At 64.6% G+C, this 13,480-nt stretch overlaps 1 protein-coding gene across 2 annotated transcripts; it reads left to right on the forward strand.

Annotated features, from left to right (window-relative positions):
* Positions 1 to 2,191: 2,191 nt before the first annotated feature.
* Positions 2,192 to 13,232, forward strand: CPT1B (carnitine palmitoyltransferase 1B). 2 transcript variants are annotated; one of them, XM_083365191.1, is made up of 20 exons: positions 2,192 to 2,320; positions 3,401 to 3,521; positions 4,494 to 4,639; positions 5,094 to 5,233; positions 5,778 to 5,955; positions 6,118 to 6,219; positions 6,763 to 6,900; positions 7,039 to 7,116; positions 7,236 to 7,343; positions 7,471 to 7,555; positions 8,160 to 8,355; positions 8,501 to 8,686; positions 9,523 to 9,628; positions 9,768 to 9,884; positions 10,472 to 10,636; positions 10,721 to 10,855; positions 11,418 to 11,570; positions 12,034 to 12,147; positions 12,740 to 12,832; positions 12,946 to 13,232. In XM_083365191.1, exons 3-20 carry the CDS (start codon positions 4,499 to 4,501, stop codon positions 13,033 to 13,035), a joined length of 2,325 nt encoding a protein of 774 aa, XP_083221317.1. In that variant the 5' UTR covers positions 2,192 to 2,320; positions 3,401 to 3,521; positions 4,494 to 4,498; the 3' UTR covers positions 13,036 to 13,232. The 2 variants fall into 2 exon arrangements, with proteins under 2 accessions (XP_083221317.1, XP_083221318.1); XM_083365192.1 differs by lacking the exons at positions 2,192 to 2,320; positions 3,401 to 3,521 and having other exon boundaries at positions 4,503 to 4,639; positions 5,099 to 5,233.
* Positions 13,233 to 13,480: the final 248 nt, after the last annotated feature.

A 13,480-nucleotide genomic window follows, 5' to 3' on the forward strand; every position in this document is an offset into this window, starting at 1 on the left:
AGTCCACCAAGCCTTTGCAAACGCTTTGTTTTGAATAAAACTTTGTTGCCGGAATTCCAGGAGAGTTTGTTTGTTTTGGGATCTTGAGCCACATTCCAAACACTGTTTTCAGTGCCATTGTAACTTCGGTCGCTAAATGAGTGCTTGTAAGTCGAGGACTGCCTGTGGGTAACCCTAGCAGGGATTCCTCTGAGCTCCCTTCATTCCTTCTCTGTTTGCTGCTGCTTCTTTATTTCCTGTTTTTTTTTCTTTACCTCCCAAAGGAACAGCTGGGAGGGAGGTCACACACACACACACACAAACACACACACAGAGCTCAGGCCTGGGGGGGGGGGCTTTGCAGGATGATGGGCTCCTGTGGCAATCAGCAGGAGGGAAAGGGCCAGCAGCCGCATTCACACACCACACTGAGCCAATTACACCCCTGCAGGGTGGTCATTTGAGGCTTGGTGGGTGCCACAATCTCTGCCCCCCCTCCCCCAAATGGGCTGCGTCCAGAGTCGTGGGCACCCAGCCTTTCGCCCTGTTTAGAGGCTGGGCATCCTGGGCCCCAAAGCTGGGCAGCTGCAGTTCAGACAACCCGTGGAATCCCAGCTGGGGTCTTTGGGAAAGAGGATGCTGGAGGGCTACGGTGGCCTGGCCAGAGGGGGGGGTGGGGGGAGGCTGGCTGGCTGGCTGGAAGCGGAGGGGGGGGCAGCCCAGGCCAGCAGCTGTCCTCCCCTCTTCCCGGCCAGGCGCCCTCTCACCCAAATCCCAGCCTCTATTTATAGCCCAGGCAGCCTGGCGGAAGGGCCTGCCTGTTCCCGCCTGCAGCAGCCTCACGTTTCGCACGGACTGCCCCAATTGTGCCCTTGTCCTGCCAGGCAGGGAAGCTCTCACTTGGCCTCTGCCACCACCGAGAAACCCGCTCAAGCCATCGTTTAGCTTGGTCGGTTGGTTAGCCAACAAATGATAACGAACGGAACCACGGTTTAGCCTGAGTCTAGTGGGTGCATCAGGATGAGGGGCTCTGCTGAGGGGGGGCCGAGTGACCTCCCTTTCCCTGCCAGAGGGCCCCCCAATTCGCAGCTGACCTTTAACCTGCAGTCGAAGGAGCCAGTGGCAATTTTCCGTCCTTGTAGATTCCCCGTACAAACAGCTAAGCAGCTTCTTGCAAACTGGAAATTTCTGTTGCACCACCGCCGACCCCTTTACCCCGTGGCAGCTCACTCGCTCCCCCATTTGCTGCATTAACAGCGCGCGATCAGCTTTAAAGGAAGGAGCCAAGTGTGCTGGGCAGATGCCTCTGCTGGAGCTTCGACCAGGCCGTCGTGTGAACCACCCAGGATGCCAGGAAGAGCTCGCGGCCTAGCCCTAGGCAGTGCACGGATAACTCTTGTTCCTCGAGTGACTCGGGGAAGGCGATAAAATCAGAAAATAAAAACAAATGTGGCTGCTGGGCTTCTACCTGAACTGTTACGTGTTGTGCGAACCCGCCCGGAGAACGCAGAGACAGACACGCCCGGTGACCCGCTCCTCGCCTGGGAAGAGGTCAGACGCCCGCAACCCGGGCCCGAAGGCTTCCAGGCGGGGTCCCGCCGGCGCCCCCGGTAGGCGCCGAGCAGAGGAGATCAGACCCCCCCCCCCCCAGTTCCCCGAAGCAGCTCTGGCTCGTGTCGTGGGAACGGGGACCGCCCGCGGCCTTCGCCTTTCAGCCCTGAGCCGCGTCTGGAAGCGGGCCGCTTTGCACGCGTCTCGGCCTCGGAAAGTCGGGCGAGGGGGCGAGTGGAGGCGCACGGAGCCTGGGCTGAGCCGGGGGGCGGAACCGCGGCCTGCGCGACGGTTGGGCGGAATCCCGGGGCCGCCGCGCGCGGGGAGAGCAGGAGGGGGGCAACGGCCCGGCTGCCCCCGCCAGAAGCCCCCTCGGCCGGGGGGGCTCTGGGGCGCAGAAGGGGGAGGGGCGGGCGGGGCGATCCGGGACCCCCGGGCGGCGCTGCTCTGCGCTCGGCGATTTCCAGCGGGCGCCGGAGGCAGCCGAAGAAGCGCCGTCCCTGCAAGGGCTGCCCCACTTTGACCGGGAGCCGCGCGTGGAAAGCCTGGTGGGCCGCGCGGGGCGCCGGACGGGGCGGGAGGCGCCCTTCTCCCCCCCCCCGCGCGGGGGCCGAGCCTAGTGGGAGGGGCTGGAGGCGCCGCCCCTCCCCCTTTCCGAGCAGGGCGGCCGCCGCCCCCGCCGGGTGTCCGGTTACAGGAGGGCCGCCGCTGCCGCCGGCTGGGGGGAGGGCAGCGGCGACTGGGCCCCCGCCTTCTCCCGCGCGGACCGAGCGGCCTCCCCGTCCGGCCGGTGAGCTCCGGGGCTGGCGGGGGCGGGAGTGGGCGCGGGGTCCCCGGCCTTTCGGCCCGCGCGGCGTGGCCTGGCGCGGCGGGGAGGCGGGAAGGGCGTCCGAGCTGGAGCCGCCCGGGGCCGGTCTGGGGCCCCGGGGTGGGGGTCTCGGGAGATGCCAGCCAGCCCAGGTCGAGCCTTCCCCGGGGGGCTTCCGCTGCTCCCAAACCCCCCTTCCTCCTGGGACTCCGGCTGCCCGAAGACCCGGTCCCGCAGCCCCCCAGGGAGGGGCTTTCCCAGGGCAGCTGCACGGGCAGAATCGGGGGGCGGGGGGGCTGCGGGAAATCCCTGGAGTCCAGAACCAGAATAGAGCTGGAGGGCACCTCCGAGGTCTTCTATCTAGTCCAACAGGAGCCCCTGTACGATTTCCCCCTCCCGCTTCCTAAGTCCAGATCAGACCTTCACCTTGAGAAGGCTGACCTTAGGAGCCTGCCAGGACTTCCTGGGGGGGGGCGCAGGCCAAGAGGGTGGGGCTGGCTGGGTGAGGGTCCTTGGCTGATCTCCAAGGGGGTGGTGGAGACACAACACCCCAAACTCCTGAGCTGCAAAGGAAAGTCCATCCCAGAAGTCTGTGGATTGAGGAGGGGTCTTCTCAGTATTGCCAGGGAGGGGCCGCCTGGCACTCCTGCCCAGAAATGCCGGGCCCTGAGCCAGCTCAACTGGAGGGGCTTCCCACCACACACCTCAATTCGCACCCGGGACCGGCTGGAGGGGGGAATTCTGGCTTGGGGTCTTGAGATTGTTCTTGAGTATAGCAAATAATAATGACAAATACCCAGCATAAATCCCATGCGGGGCGCTGTCTTTCACCAGCAGCCTCCGAGGCCCTTTCCCCTCCCGGCTGGTGGGCAGAGAGCCCCCGATGCCAGCATGGGATGCCAGCCACAGGTGACGGAACAGCAGCGGCTCCTTGTGTAAACAGTCCTGGGTGGCTGCAGCTCAGCTGGTGGGGGGGAGGTGAGGGAGGTCCCAGGGGAAGGGAAGCTTTGCCCCCAGGCCCTCCTGGCGACCTTGACCCCGGGCCTGGCGTGTTCCCCACAGGTCTAGGACACAAAGGAGGAGGAGGAGGAGAGAGACAGAGAAGGAAGCTCTTCCCCCCCCAGGGTCCCCCCCTTTTCCAGCCTCTGCCGAGGGGCTGCTAAGCCTAAAGCCGCCTTTCCAGGTTAGTCGGAGGGGGGTGGGGGGTGGGGAATGGGAAGGTTCTGGCTTGCGGGGGGGGGGGGCAGGGACCCGTGGAACTACATGGCCAAGAAGGGGGAGGCACACGGGTGGTACGGGTGCTAGGCCTGCAGCAGGTTTGGGGAGCGAGGGGGCAGAAAGTGGGGGGTCCTCTGATGAGAAGCGGCCTGGGGCAAAGCAGTTGAATCCAGCCGAGCCGTCAGTTCCTGGGGTCTCCTGGGCCCCCTTGTCCTCCCCAGGGACTCTTCCCTCCCCCTCAGAGGGAGGGGCCCAGGGGGAGGAGTTGAAGCAGTGACTTCCCCTCCCCCCACCCTGCTCACACAACGGTGCAGAAGGGGTGCGCTCTGCACACGCTCTGAGGGCTCTGCGTGTGGAGGTGCGGGCAGTCCTCGGCTTATGGCCACAAATGGAGCCCAAGGAGAAATTTGTTAAGAGAGTTCTGCCCCATTTTACGACATTTCTTGCCACAGCTGTTAATCGAATCGCTGAAACTGTTTTAAGGCAGTAACCTGTTTGTTAAGTGAATTTGGCTCCCCCCCCCCCGGACTTCACTTGTCAGAAGGTGGCAAGAGGGGATCACGTGACCCCCGGGACACGGTGACTGTCGTAAGTGTGAGTCAGTTGCCAAGCGTTTCAATGTTGAACACGGGGAGGCTGCAGTGGTCATTAAGTGTGATTGACGGTCCTAAGTCACTTACTTCAGTGCCGTTGTAACTTTGAACGGTCACTAAACAAGTGGTCACTAAGGGAGGACTGCCTGTATTTCTTCCCTTCTGGTGTTAATGGGATTGGAACGTGTGTGTGTGTGTGTGTGTGTGTGTGTGTGTGTGTGTGTGCGCGCGTGTGTGTGTGGGGAGGGGAGGGGAGGGGATAAGCTAAGGCCCACTGCTTGGTGTGAGCCCCCCAAGGGGAAGGGGCCACCAGGTGAGGACCCTGCCCCGATTCCCCCTCCCAGGCAGGATGGCGGAAGCCCACCAGGCCGTCGCCTTCCAGTTCACGGTCACCCCGGACGGGGTGGACTTCCGGCTGAGCCAGGAAGCACTGAAGCAGATCTACCTGTCCGGCCTCCATTCCTGGAAGAAACGGTTCATCCGGCTCAAGGTGAGCTGGGGGGGGCACACGGGGGGGGAGGCTTTTCTGGCCAAAGCCGGGGCAGCCCCCACATCTCTTCACCCCACTGGTCATATTCCTTTGCGGCTTGAGGGCGAGCAAGTGGCCGGATCTCGGCCTGGCTGCTTTCCTGGGAGCCCCCCCCTCCCCTGGCAGGCTGAGCATGGGGGGGCCCACAGCCCACCCCTATCGCTGGGAGCACCCCCACTTCGGCCAGGGACACCCCGACCGTGTGCTTGCTTGGCCAGCTTTTGCAAGGCAGAGAAGGGGCAGGTGAGGTGGCCCTAAGCCTGGGGGGGGGTTCTCCTCCCCTGATATTAGAGACACCTGGGGGGGATGAAATGGGGGCCACGATGGCTCCCAGGGCTTGTGGTCGGGGTGGCCTCTGTCCCGGGCGGGAGGTGGGGGCTCCAAAGGCCTCCCTCTGACAGGGCCCATTTCACAGAACAGCTTCCTGACCGGCGTGTATCCCGGCTCCCCCTCCGGCTGGCTGGCCATCACCGCCATGACCGTGGGCAGCACGTGGGTCCACGTGGACCTCTCCCGGGGGATGATCAGCAGCATCCAGAGGCACCTGGCCACCAGGTGAGGGCCAGTCCCGACCCCTCCCCCCCCAGGCCCTAGCAGGGGAAGCACCCGGAGCAATGCAGTTTCCTGCTCTCCGTCCCTTGCCTCCTGGGGGGGGGGAGAGGATTGGGCTGTGGGGAGACCTAGGGGTCCTGCAGCTGTAACCCACCCCCTCAAGGGCTCCATGCAGCGTTCGGAAGCAGATCTGAGGCACGGGGGGGGGGACTCCTGAAGGCAGCCGTGTCTTCCCAAGGGGGGGGCTTTACCCCCTTCCTCAAGGGCCCTGCTTCACCCCAAGTAACCCTCTTGACCTCTGAGCATGGAAGTCCTCCCCCTCCTTTCCTGGGACACAACTCAGCCCTCCTCAGCAGGGCCTTTGGGAGCTGTAAGGGACCTCAGAGGTCATCAAGCCCACCCCACTCCGCCCACATACCGCACTCTCCTACTCCATCCCAACGGACGACTATCCAGCCCCTCTTTGCAAAGCTCCAGTGAGGGGAAGACTCCCCCCCTCCAGCCACTCACCGTCCAGAAATATCCCCCCCCTCCCGTCTCCCTCCAGCTGCAGCTGCTACTTCAACCTCCGCCAGCAGACCCTGCTGAGCGCCCTGCTCTTCTCCACCGGCCTCTGGATCCTGGGCATTTGGCTTCGCCGCCAGATGTTGAAGCTGCTGCTCTCCTACCACGGCTGGATGTTCGAGCCGCACGGCAAGACGAGCTTCAGCACCAAAGCCTGGGTGGTGAGCCCAGGGGCTCCGGGGCAGGCCCCTCTCAGCTCCACCTTGCTCCCCACGAGACGAGATGGGGCTGGGCTGGGGGCCTGAGCGTGGGGGGGCAGCCCGGGCAGAGGCCCCTCCCTCCCTCCCCCCCTCCCTCCCTGCCTGACCGCCCTCCCCTCGCAGGCCCTGGTGAAGGTCATGTCCGGGCGCCACCCCATGCTCTACAGCTTCCAGACCTCCTTGCCCAAGCTGCCGGTCCCCCGCGTGGAGGACACCGTCCATAGGGTGAGAAGGGCTGCCCCCCTTGCCCGCCCCGTCCCACAGCCGCCAAACGGGGGGGGGGCTTTGGGGGCTGTGGGGAGAAGGGGCTGCTGCCTGGAGTGTGGGCCAGAGCTTGTGGTCGGTGACGGGATGGGGGCAGGGAGGAGCCCTAAGTGGGTTCTCCGTGTCCAAGGGGGGGAGGTCTGCCTGCACCCTCCTGCTTCTTGTCTCTTCCTGCCGGGAGGGAGGGGAGCCACTTCTGGCTGGGTGGGGCCTGGGAGCTTCCCTCACTGGGGCCAAGAGACCCCAGGTGGGGTGCCATGCCCCAATTTGCAAGGGGGGGCTCCCTGTCCCCAGAGAGAAGAGACCCCTCCTCCCAGTCTGGTCTGTGGGGCTAAAGCAGAGGCTGCCTGATGCAGGGGAGCTTCTGCTCACGCGGGGGACCGCCAGTCTCGCCCCCCCCTTCAGCCACTGGGGCTGTGGGCAAGCAAGGGGGGGTGTCTGGGTCCAAGTGGGGCCGGGGGAGGGGGGAGCCAGGAGGGGTCCTTGATGCTCTGTTGCCGGCAGTACCTGGACTCTGTGCAGCCGCTGCTGGACAAGGAGAAGTACAAGCAGATGGAGGCCCTGGCCAGCGACTTCCAGCAGAAAGTGGCCCCCCGGCTCCAGAAGTTCCTGGTCCTCAAGTCCTGGTGGGCCACCAACTACGTGAGTATCTTGGCTGGGCTGCCCCCCACCCCACCCCACAGCCCAGCTGCCCCAGCCAGCGTGGGGGCCCCGCTCCTTGGAGCCTCCCCCAGGAGAGCCCGCCCCGGCAGCCCCCCCAAGGACGCTTCTGTGCCGCAGGTGAGCGACTGGTGGGAGGAGTACATCTACCTGCGGGGAAGAGGCCCCATCATGGTCAACAGCAACTACTACCTCATGGTGAGTGGCAGCTGGCTAGTTCCGTGGGGCAGAGCCCGTGGGGCAGAGTCCTTCCCTGCCAGCCAGGTAAACGGCTGCTTCCTCTCTCCACCCCCTCCACACACACACACACCCCGCAGGACTTTCTCTACATCACCCCCACGCCCATCCAGGCAGCCCGAGCCGGCAACTGCGTGCATGCCATCCTGAAGTACCGTCGCCAGCTGGACCGGGAAGAGCTTGAGCCCGTGAGTAAAAGTGGGGTGGGGTGAGGGGCTACAAGGGGCCTGGCTCCCCACACGGCACCTCCCCAGAACCCTTCTAGAGGGCAAGGCGCCCCCAAAGGAATCCGCCTCGACCCGTTTCTGCCCACAGGTGATGGCGCTGGGCGTGGTGCCCATGTGCTCCTATCAGATGGAACGGATGTTCAACACGACGCGCATCCCTGGCAAAGAGGCAGGTGGGTGGCGCTGGGGGAGGAAGACGGCCCTGCTGGTTCTCTCTCTCTCTCTCTCTCTCTCTCACACACACACACACACACACACACACACACACACACACACACAGGCTCTTCTGCATTTCCAAAAGGCTGGTTTGGGGCAGGGGGGGAGCGGGGGGTGCCCTCCAGCTGTCCTTGGACAGGCCCGTGAGCTCCCCGGTCAGGCCTGAGGCTGCTGTGTTTGCAGAGGTAAGCCTGGGGTGGCTGCCAAACTCCAGACCTGGGGGCTATTCTGGCAGGACACTGGCATGGGGGGTCACCAACCTTGCTGCACTGGGTGAGGGTCTTCCAACCCTGCCCGCCAAAGCCCACCACAGTCAGAGAACTTCCAAGCAGGTTTCATTGCCCCTTGCGTGGCAATGGGTGGGGGGGCTTAAGTCCCTTTCTGTCCAAATTTTGGCCCCAGAAGGAGGCCGGCCAACCCTTTTCAACCGAGAAGCCGGAGCGTTGACCTTTGACCTGGAGACCCCACACCCTTGCTCTCGTTTCAAGCCCCTGAAGGGGGCAAGAAGGGCTGGAGCAGGCCCCATTGCCCTTCACTCACGCCCACCCCCACGGCCCCCAGACTCCCTGCTGCACCTGGCCGACAGCCGGCACCTGGCCGTCTTCCACCGAGGCCGTTTCTTCAAAGTGTGGCTCTACCAAGGGGGGAAGCAGCTGCCCCCCCGGGACCTGGAGATGCAGTTCCAGCGCATCCTGGACGACCCCTCCCCTCCGCAGCCCGGGGAGCAGAGACTGGCGGCCCTCACCGCAGGGAGCAGGTAGCCCTTGCTGGAGGCGGGCGGAGGAAGGCCCCCCCCAACCGCAGGTGTCTGCCTGTGCCCTGAGCTGCAGGGCTGGAGGAGGGGCTGCTGCTGCTTCTCCGGGGGCGCAGGCAGCACCCAGCCCCCCTCCGTCCCCCCCCAGGGTCCCCTGGGCCGAGGCCCGTGCCAGGTTCTTCAACCGGGGCAAGAACCGGGCCTCGCTAGACTGCATCGACCGGGCCGCCTTCTTCCTGGCGCTGGACGAAGAGGCGCAAGGCTACAGCCCCGAGCGTGAGGACAGCCTGAGCGTCTACGCCAAGAGCCTCCTGCACGGGCACTGCGACGACCGGTGAGGGCAGCCCTGGCACCGGGAGGCCAGGCCTTCTTCGTCTGCACCCATTGCAAACTATTCAGGGCCGTGAGTGCTCCTTCTTCAAGTGGTCCTCCAGTTGTGACCATAATTGAGCTCCGTTGCTAAGTGAAACGGTTGTTAGTTGAGCTCTGCCCCATTTTACGACCTTTCTTGCCACAGTTGTTAAGTGAATCACTGCAGTTGGTAAGTTAGTAACTCGGTCATTAAGTGAATCTGGCTTCCCCCACTGACTTTACTGGTCAGAAGGTTGCAAAAGGGGATCACGTGACACCCCTGCGACGCGGCGACCATCATAAGTCAGGAACCGGTTGCCGAGCGTCCAAATGTTGATCTTGTGACTCCCAGGGATGCTGCAAAGGTCATAAGTGTGAAAAACGGTCGTTTTCAATGCCGTTGTAATGTTGAATGGTCACTAAAGAAACCATTGCAAGTTGAGGACTGCCTGTACTTCTGTTTTCCCAACAACAACCCTGTGAGGTGGACTGGGCTGGCTGAGGGACTGGCCCAAGGCCACCCAGCCAGCTTTCACGGCTAGGGCAGGACTAGAACTCGCCGTCTCCTGCTTTTCAATTGAATGCCTTAACCGCTAGACTGAACTGTCCCTCTGCACCCTGGACCCCACTGTTTTCCTTTAGGGGTCGCCTCCCCCCCCGGATATTGTGGGGCTGGGCAGGGCCCCTCCCTCAGGCCCCAATGAGCTTCAGGCAGAGAGCAGGAGGAAGGCGGGGGAGGGGGGCCAGCCGGACCCTCTTCCTCCTGGGGGTCATCTTGGTCCTGGGACCCCCCTGCCAGCCTTGGGCTGCCTCCCACAGGTGGTTCGACAAGTCCTTCACGCTGGTGGTCTACCAGAACGGCAAACTGGGGGGCAACGCCGAGCACTCGTGGGCCGACGCCCCCATCATGGGGCACCTCTGGGAGGTGAGCAGCCACCTCGGTCTCCCTTTGGGGTCCCTGCCCAGGCCCCGGGAAGGGCCACAGCCCGGCTGGCCGGGGCTGATGGGAGTGGGAGGCCAGAGCGAGCTGTCCAGCCCTGTGGTGCCCTTTCCCTCTCTCCCAGTTCATGCTGGCGACAGACCAGCTGCAGCTCGGTTACTGCAATGGCGGGCACTGCCAGGGGGTGCCCAACACCGATCTGCCCCCTCCTCAGCGTTTGGCCTGGGACCTTCCGGAAGAGGTAGGTCCGGTGCCCGTCCGGGGGGGGGGCTGAAAAGAGCAAGGAGGTGGGTTCTTCCCTTAGTACCACGCACACACACACACACCGAGAATTACCCTGCCCAGGAAGCAGGTGGGAGACCCCACCCTGGTTTGTGTGTGTGTGTGGAGGTTGTTGCCTTAGACTCCTCGGGTAGGATGGGGCCCTTGAGGCCATCTAGTCCAGCCTCCTGTTGACTGCAGGGATCCCCGTTAAAGCCTCCCTGCCAGAGCCCCCCTGATCCGAGGGGCAGAGCCCTCCGTTGTGGAAAGCTGGCACAGACGGGCTGGCTCACCAGAGAGCCACGCTGGGTCACGTGGAGTGCTGGTTGGGGGAACCCCACCGCAACTGTGGCACGCTTTGGTTTATTGGTTTGGTGGTTTATTGACTTTTTGTTGCGTCGTGCCAAGACCAGGTTGGTATTTTGCTGGCACAGGGCGGGGGTTGCGCCTCGTCCTCGGATCCTCTCAATTTGGGTGGAGAAATTCGTGCATGGGGAGGGATCATCCTCCCACCCCCCGGCTCATGGATGCCACGCACCCTCTCAGGCTGGTTCTCCCCCTCCCCAGTGCATCCGGACCATCGATGCCTCCTACAGCGAGGCCCAGGCGCTGGCCGACGACGTGGACTTCTGCTGCTTCTGCTTCTCCGCTTTCGGCAAAGGCCTCATCAAGAAAGGCCGGACCAGCCCCGACAGCTTCATCCAGATCGCCCTGCAGCTGGCGCACTTCCGGGTAGGGGGCGGCGGGGAAGGGAGTGCCGAGGGGAGGGGAGGGGGAAGCTGTGGGGGTGCCAAGGCCTTTGTCTTCCTCCCCCAGGACAAGGGCCACTTCTGCCTCACCTACGAGGCCTCCATGACGCGGCTCTTCCGCGAGGGCCGGACGGAGACGGTGCGCTCCTGCACCAGTGAGGCCACGGCCTTCGTGCTCAGCATGAGCGACCCCAACTGCAGCGTGAGTCCCCCTCCCCTCCGATGCCCCCCCTGCCTTCCGTGTAGGGGCGGGAGGTTGGCATCCCGGAAGCTCCAGAGCAGCCAATTTGGGGTGCAGATTGCCACCTGCCAGGAGGGGTGAGGGGTGGGGAGAAGGTTGTGACCGCGAGGGGCTTCGGGGGATCCCGCGGAGGGCAGCCTGGTGGTCGCCCAGCTTCTCTGCAGCGGGCAGAGGCAGGGATGAGATCCAGGGCGCTTCAGATGCCCAGCGGCGCCTCCTGGCCAGGGTGGGGACAAGCGGGCAGTGCCCAGGGGAGCCCCTGACGCTGTTTAAGGGCTCAGCGGGGGCGTGGAAGTTCCACCCAGAATGTGGGGCCACCTAAGCAAGAGAAGCTCCTTTGTAACTTGGAGGACGATGGGGGGGGGGCTTGCCGGGGCTTTCAGTGTAGGGGGGTCAAGATAGAGAGGGGGAAGCTGGGCAAAGATGGCTGGAGCTGGCCTCCAGCACAGGAGGTCAGCCCTGCAGAAACCAAGCGACTCATTTGGCTGGGCATCAACCCCTCCCCCTCCGGGTCTCCCCGTAGCCCCTGGACCGCCAGCAGCTCTTTCGGGTGGCGGCCGAGAAGCACCAACAGATGTACCGCCTGGCCATGACGGGGGCCGGCATTGACCGGCATCTCTTCTGCCTCTACGTGATGTCGCGCTACCTCAGGGTGAAGTCTCCCTTCCTGGACAAGGTGAAGGGCCCTGGCCGGCCTGGCCACGAGAGAGAGAGAGACCTCTGGGACCCCTGGAGGGGAGGAGGCATGGGGGTCCTACCCCTCCCCCTTGCCCCCTCCCGGCTCTGCCCCCGGTCACCCAGACGGTGCCAACAAGGGGCCACACGGACAGTCGGGGGCAGGAACGGGTGGGGCAGGATGCAGCCCCACAGGTTGGAGGGGAACCCCTGCCTGGCTGGACTGTCCCATGAGCAGCGCCTGTGGGGAAGCCCCCCTGAGCGGAGGCCCCCAGGAAGGGCTGGGATGCGCTGAGGGGCTGCGGCCAGGTTTTCTGCAGCTCCAGCAAAGCAGCGCCCCCTCCTCTGGAAGCTTTTGGGAGGGGCTCGCCTGAGGGGGGGTCACCCTGTGGGCTGTAGCTTGAGAGGGAAGAAAAGCTGACCGGGCTGGGGGTGACCCCTTCTCTCCTCTTCCCCCCCCCCAGGTGCTGTCCGAGCCCTGGCGCCTCTCCACCAGCCAGACCCCCCAGCAGCAGATCAGGATGTTCAGCCTGGAGGCCTATCCGGACTACATCTCCTCCGGCGGAGGCTTTGGGCCAGTGAGTAGGCCGGCCCGGCTGGTGGGGGGGGAGGGGAGGGGAGGCAGGGAAGGGACGGAGGTGCCAAGGCCCTTCCCTCCCTCTGGAGGGGGGGAGCTGTGTAGGAGTCTTTCCCTTAAAGTTCCCGCTTGAACTTGTGGGGGGGAGCAGGAGGGCTGGAGCTTGCAAGGCCTTTCCCCACCCCACCAGCTCCGTCCTCCAAGAACGGAAGGCCTGCCCCCCCCCTTGGCTTTGGGGATGAGCCAAAATCAGCCCAGGTGTCACCACCTCCTGGCATGGGGAGGCCTTTGCCCAGGGAGAGCGCCCCCCTCCCTCTGCTGCCCCACGACTGATACGCCTAGGAGGCTGCCTGGGAAAGTGGGGCACGGTGCTTGGCGAAATGTGGGCCACAGACAGAAGAGCCAGAGGGAGGGAGGGGAAAGGGGGGGAGGGAAGGAAAAAAGATGGAGGCAGGGAAGAAGGGGGGGGAGGGAGGGCTCAGCCAAGGCACGCCAAGGGGCCCTCCTAGACGCCTCTGCCTGGCGCCCCCCCATGCCCAGCGGCTGGTCTCTCTGGCCTCAGCCTGGCCCCTGGGGGCCCCTCCCTCCTGCAGGTGGCTGACGATGGCTACGGGGTCTCCTACATCATTGCCGGCGAGAACCTGATCACGTTTCACATTTCCAGCAAGTTCTCCAGCCCCGAAACGGTGAGTGTGCCTGGGGAAGGAGCCAGAGGGGGGGACTGGCCAGGGAGCGTCCTCTTCCCCAGCCCGCATCGGTCAGTTCGAAGCCTGAGTGACGCCTCTTCCCCCCTCCCCAGGACTCCACGCGTTTCGGGAAGAACATCCGTCAGGCCATGGTGGACATTGCCGCTCTGCTGGAGGTGCAGCCCAGGCGAGTGGCCCGCTGAGCTGGGGGCCTTTGCCGAGAGCCCACGGAAGCGGCCGCCGGCCTCCTCGGAGCTGGCCAGGCAGGCCGGCCACAGCGGGCGTCGTCCGGCCGGCTGCCTCTCCTGCCCTGCGGAGCCGCACTGGGGGTGCCCGGTGGGCTGGCGGGGAGGGGGGGTGGAGCGGTGGCCCTGTGATGTCCCTTATAAAGGAGGATGGCTTTGGGGACCCCCTTGTCTGAAGCGACCTGATTTTGCCTGGGCTGCTGGTTGTTGTGAAGCTCTAGTTGCAGGGGGGGGGGGAGAAAAAGAGACCCACTGCAAAGGTCAAGCCAAATCCAGAGACAGCCCCCCCCCCACTGCTTCTGCAGAGCCATTTCCCCCCAGCTGAAGACGGGAGCGGGAGGGGGGGGGTAACGGAGCCTTCACTCCTGGCAGCCCCCTGCCCTGGAGGGGTCTTCCTGGTTGC

The sequence above is a fragment of the Vipera ursinii genome (assembly GCF_947247035.1).
Source record: "Vipera ursinii genome assembly, chromosome: 6".
Classification (NCBI taxonomy): domain Eukaryota; kingdom Metazoa; phylum Chordata; class Lepidosauria; order Squamata; family Viperidae; genus Vipera; species Vipera ursinii.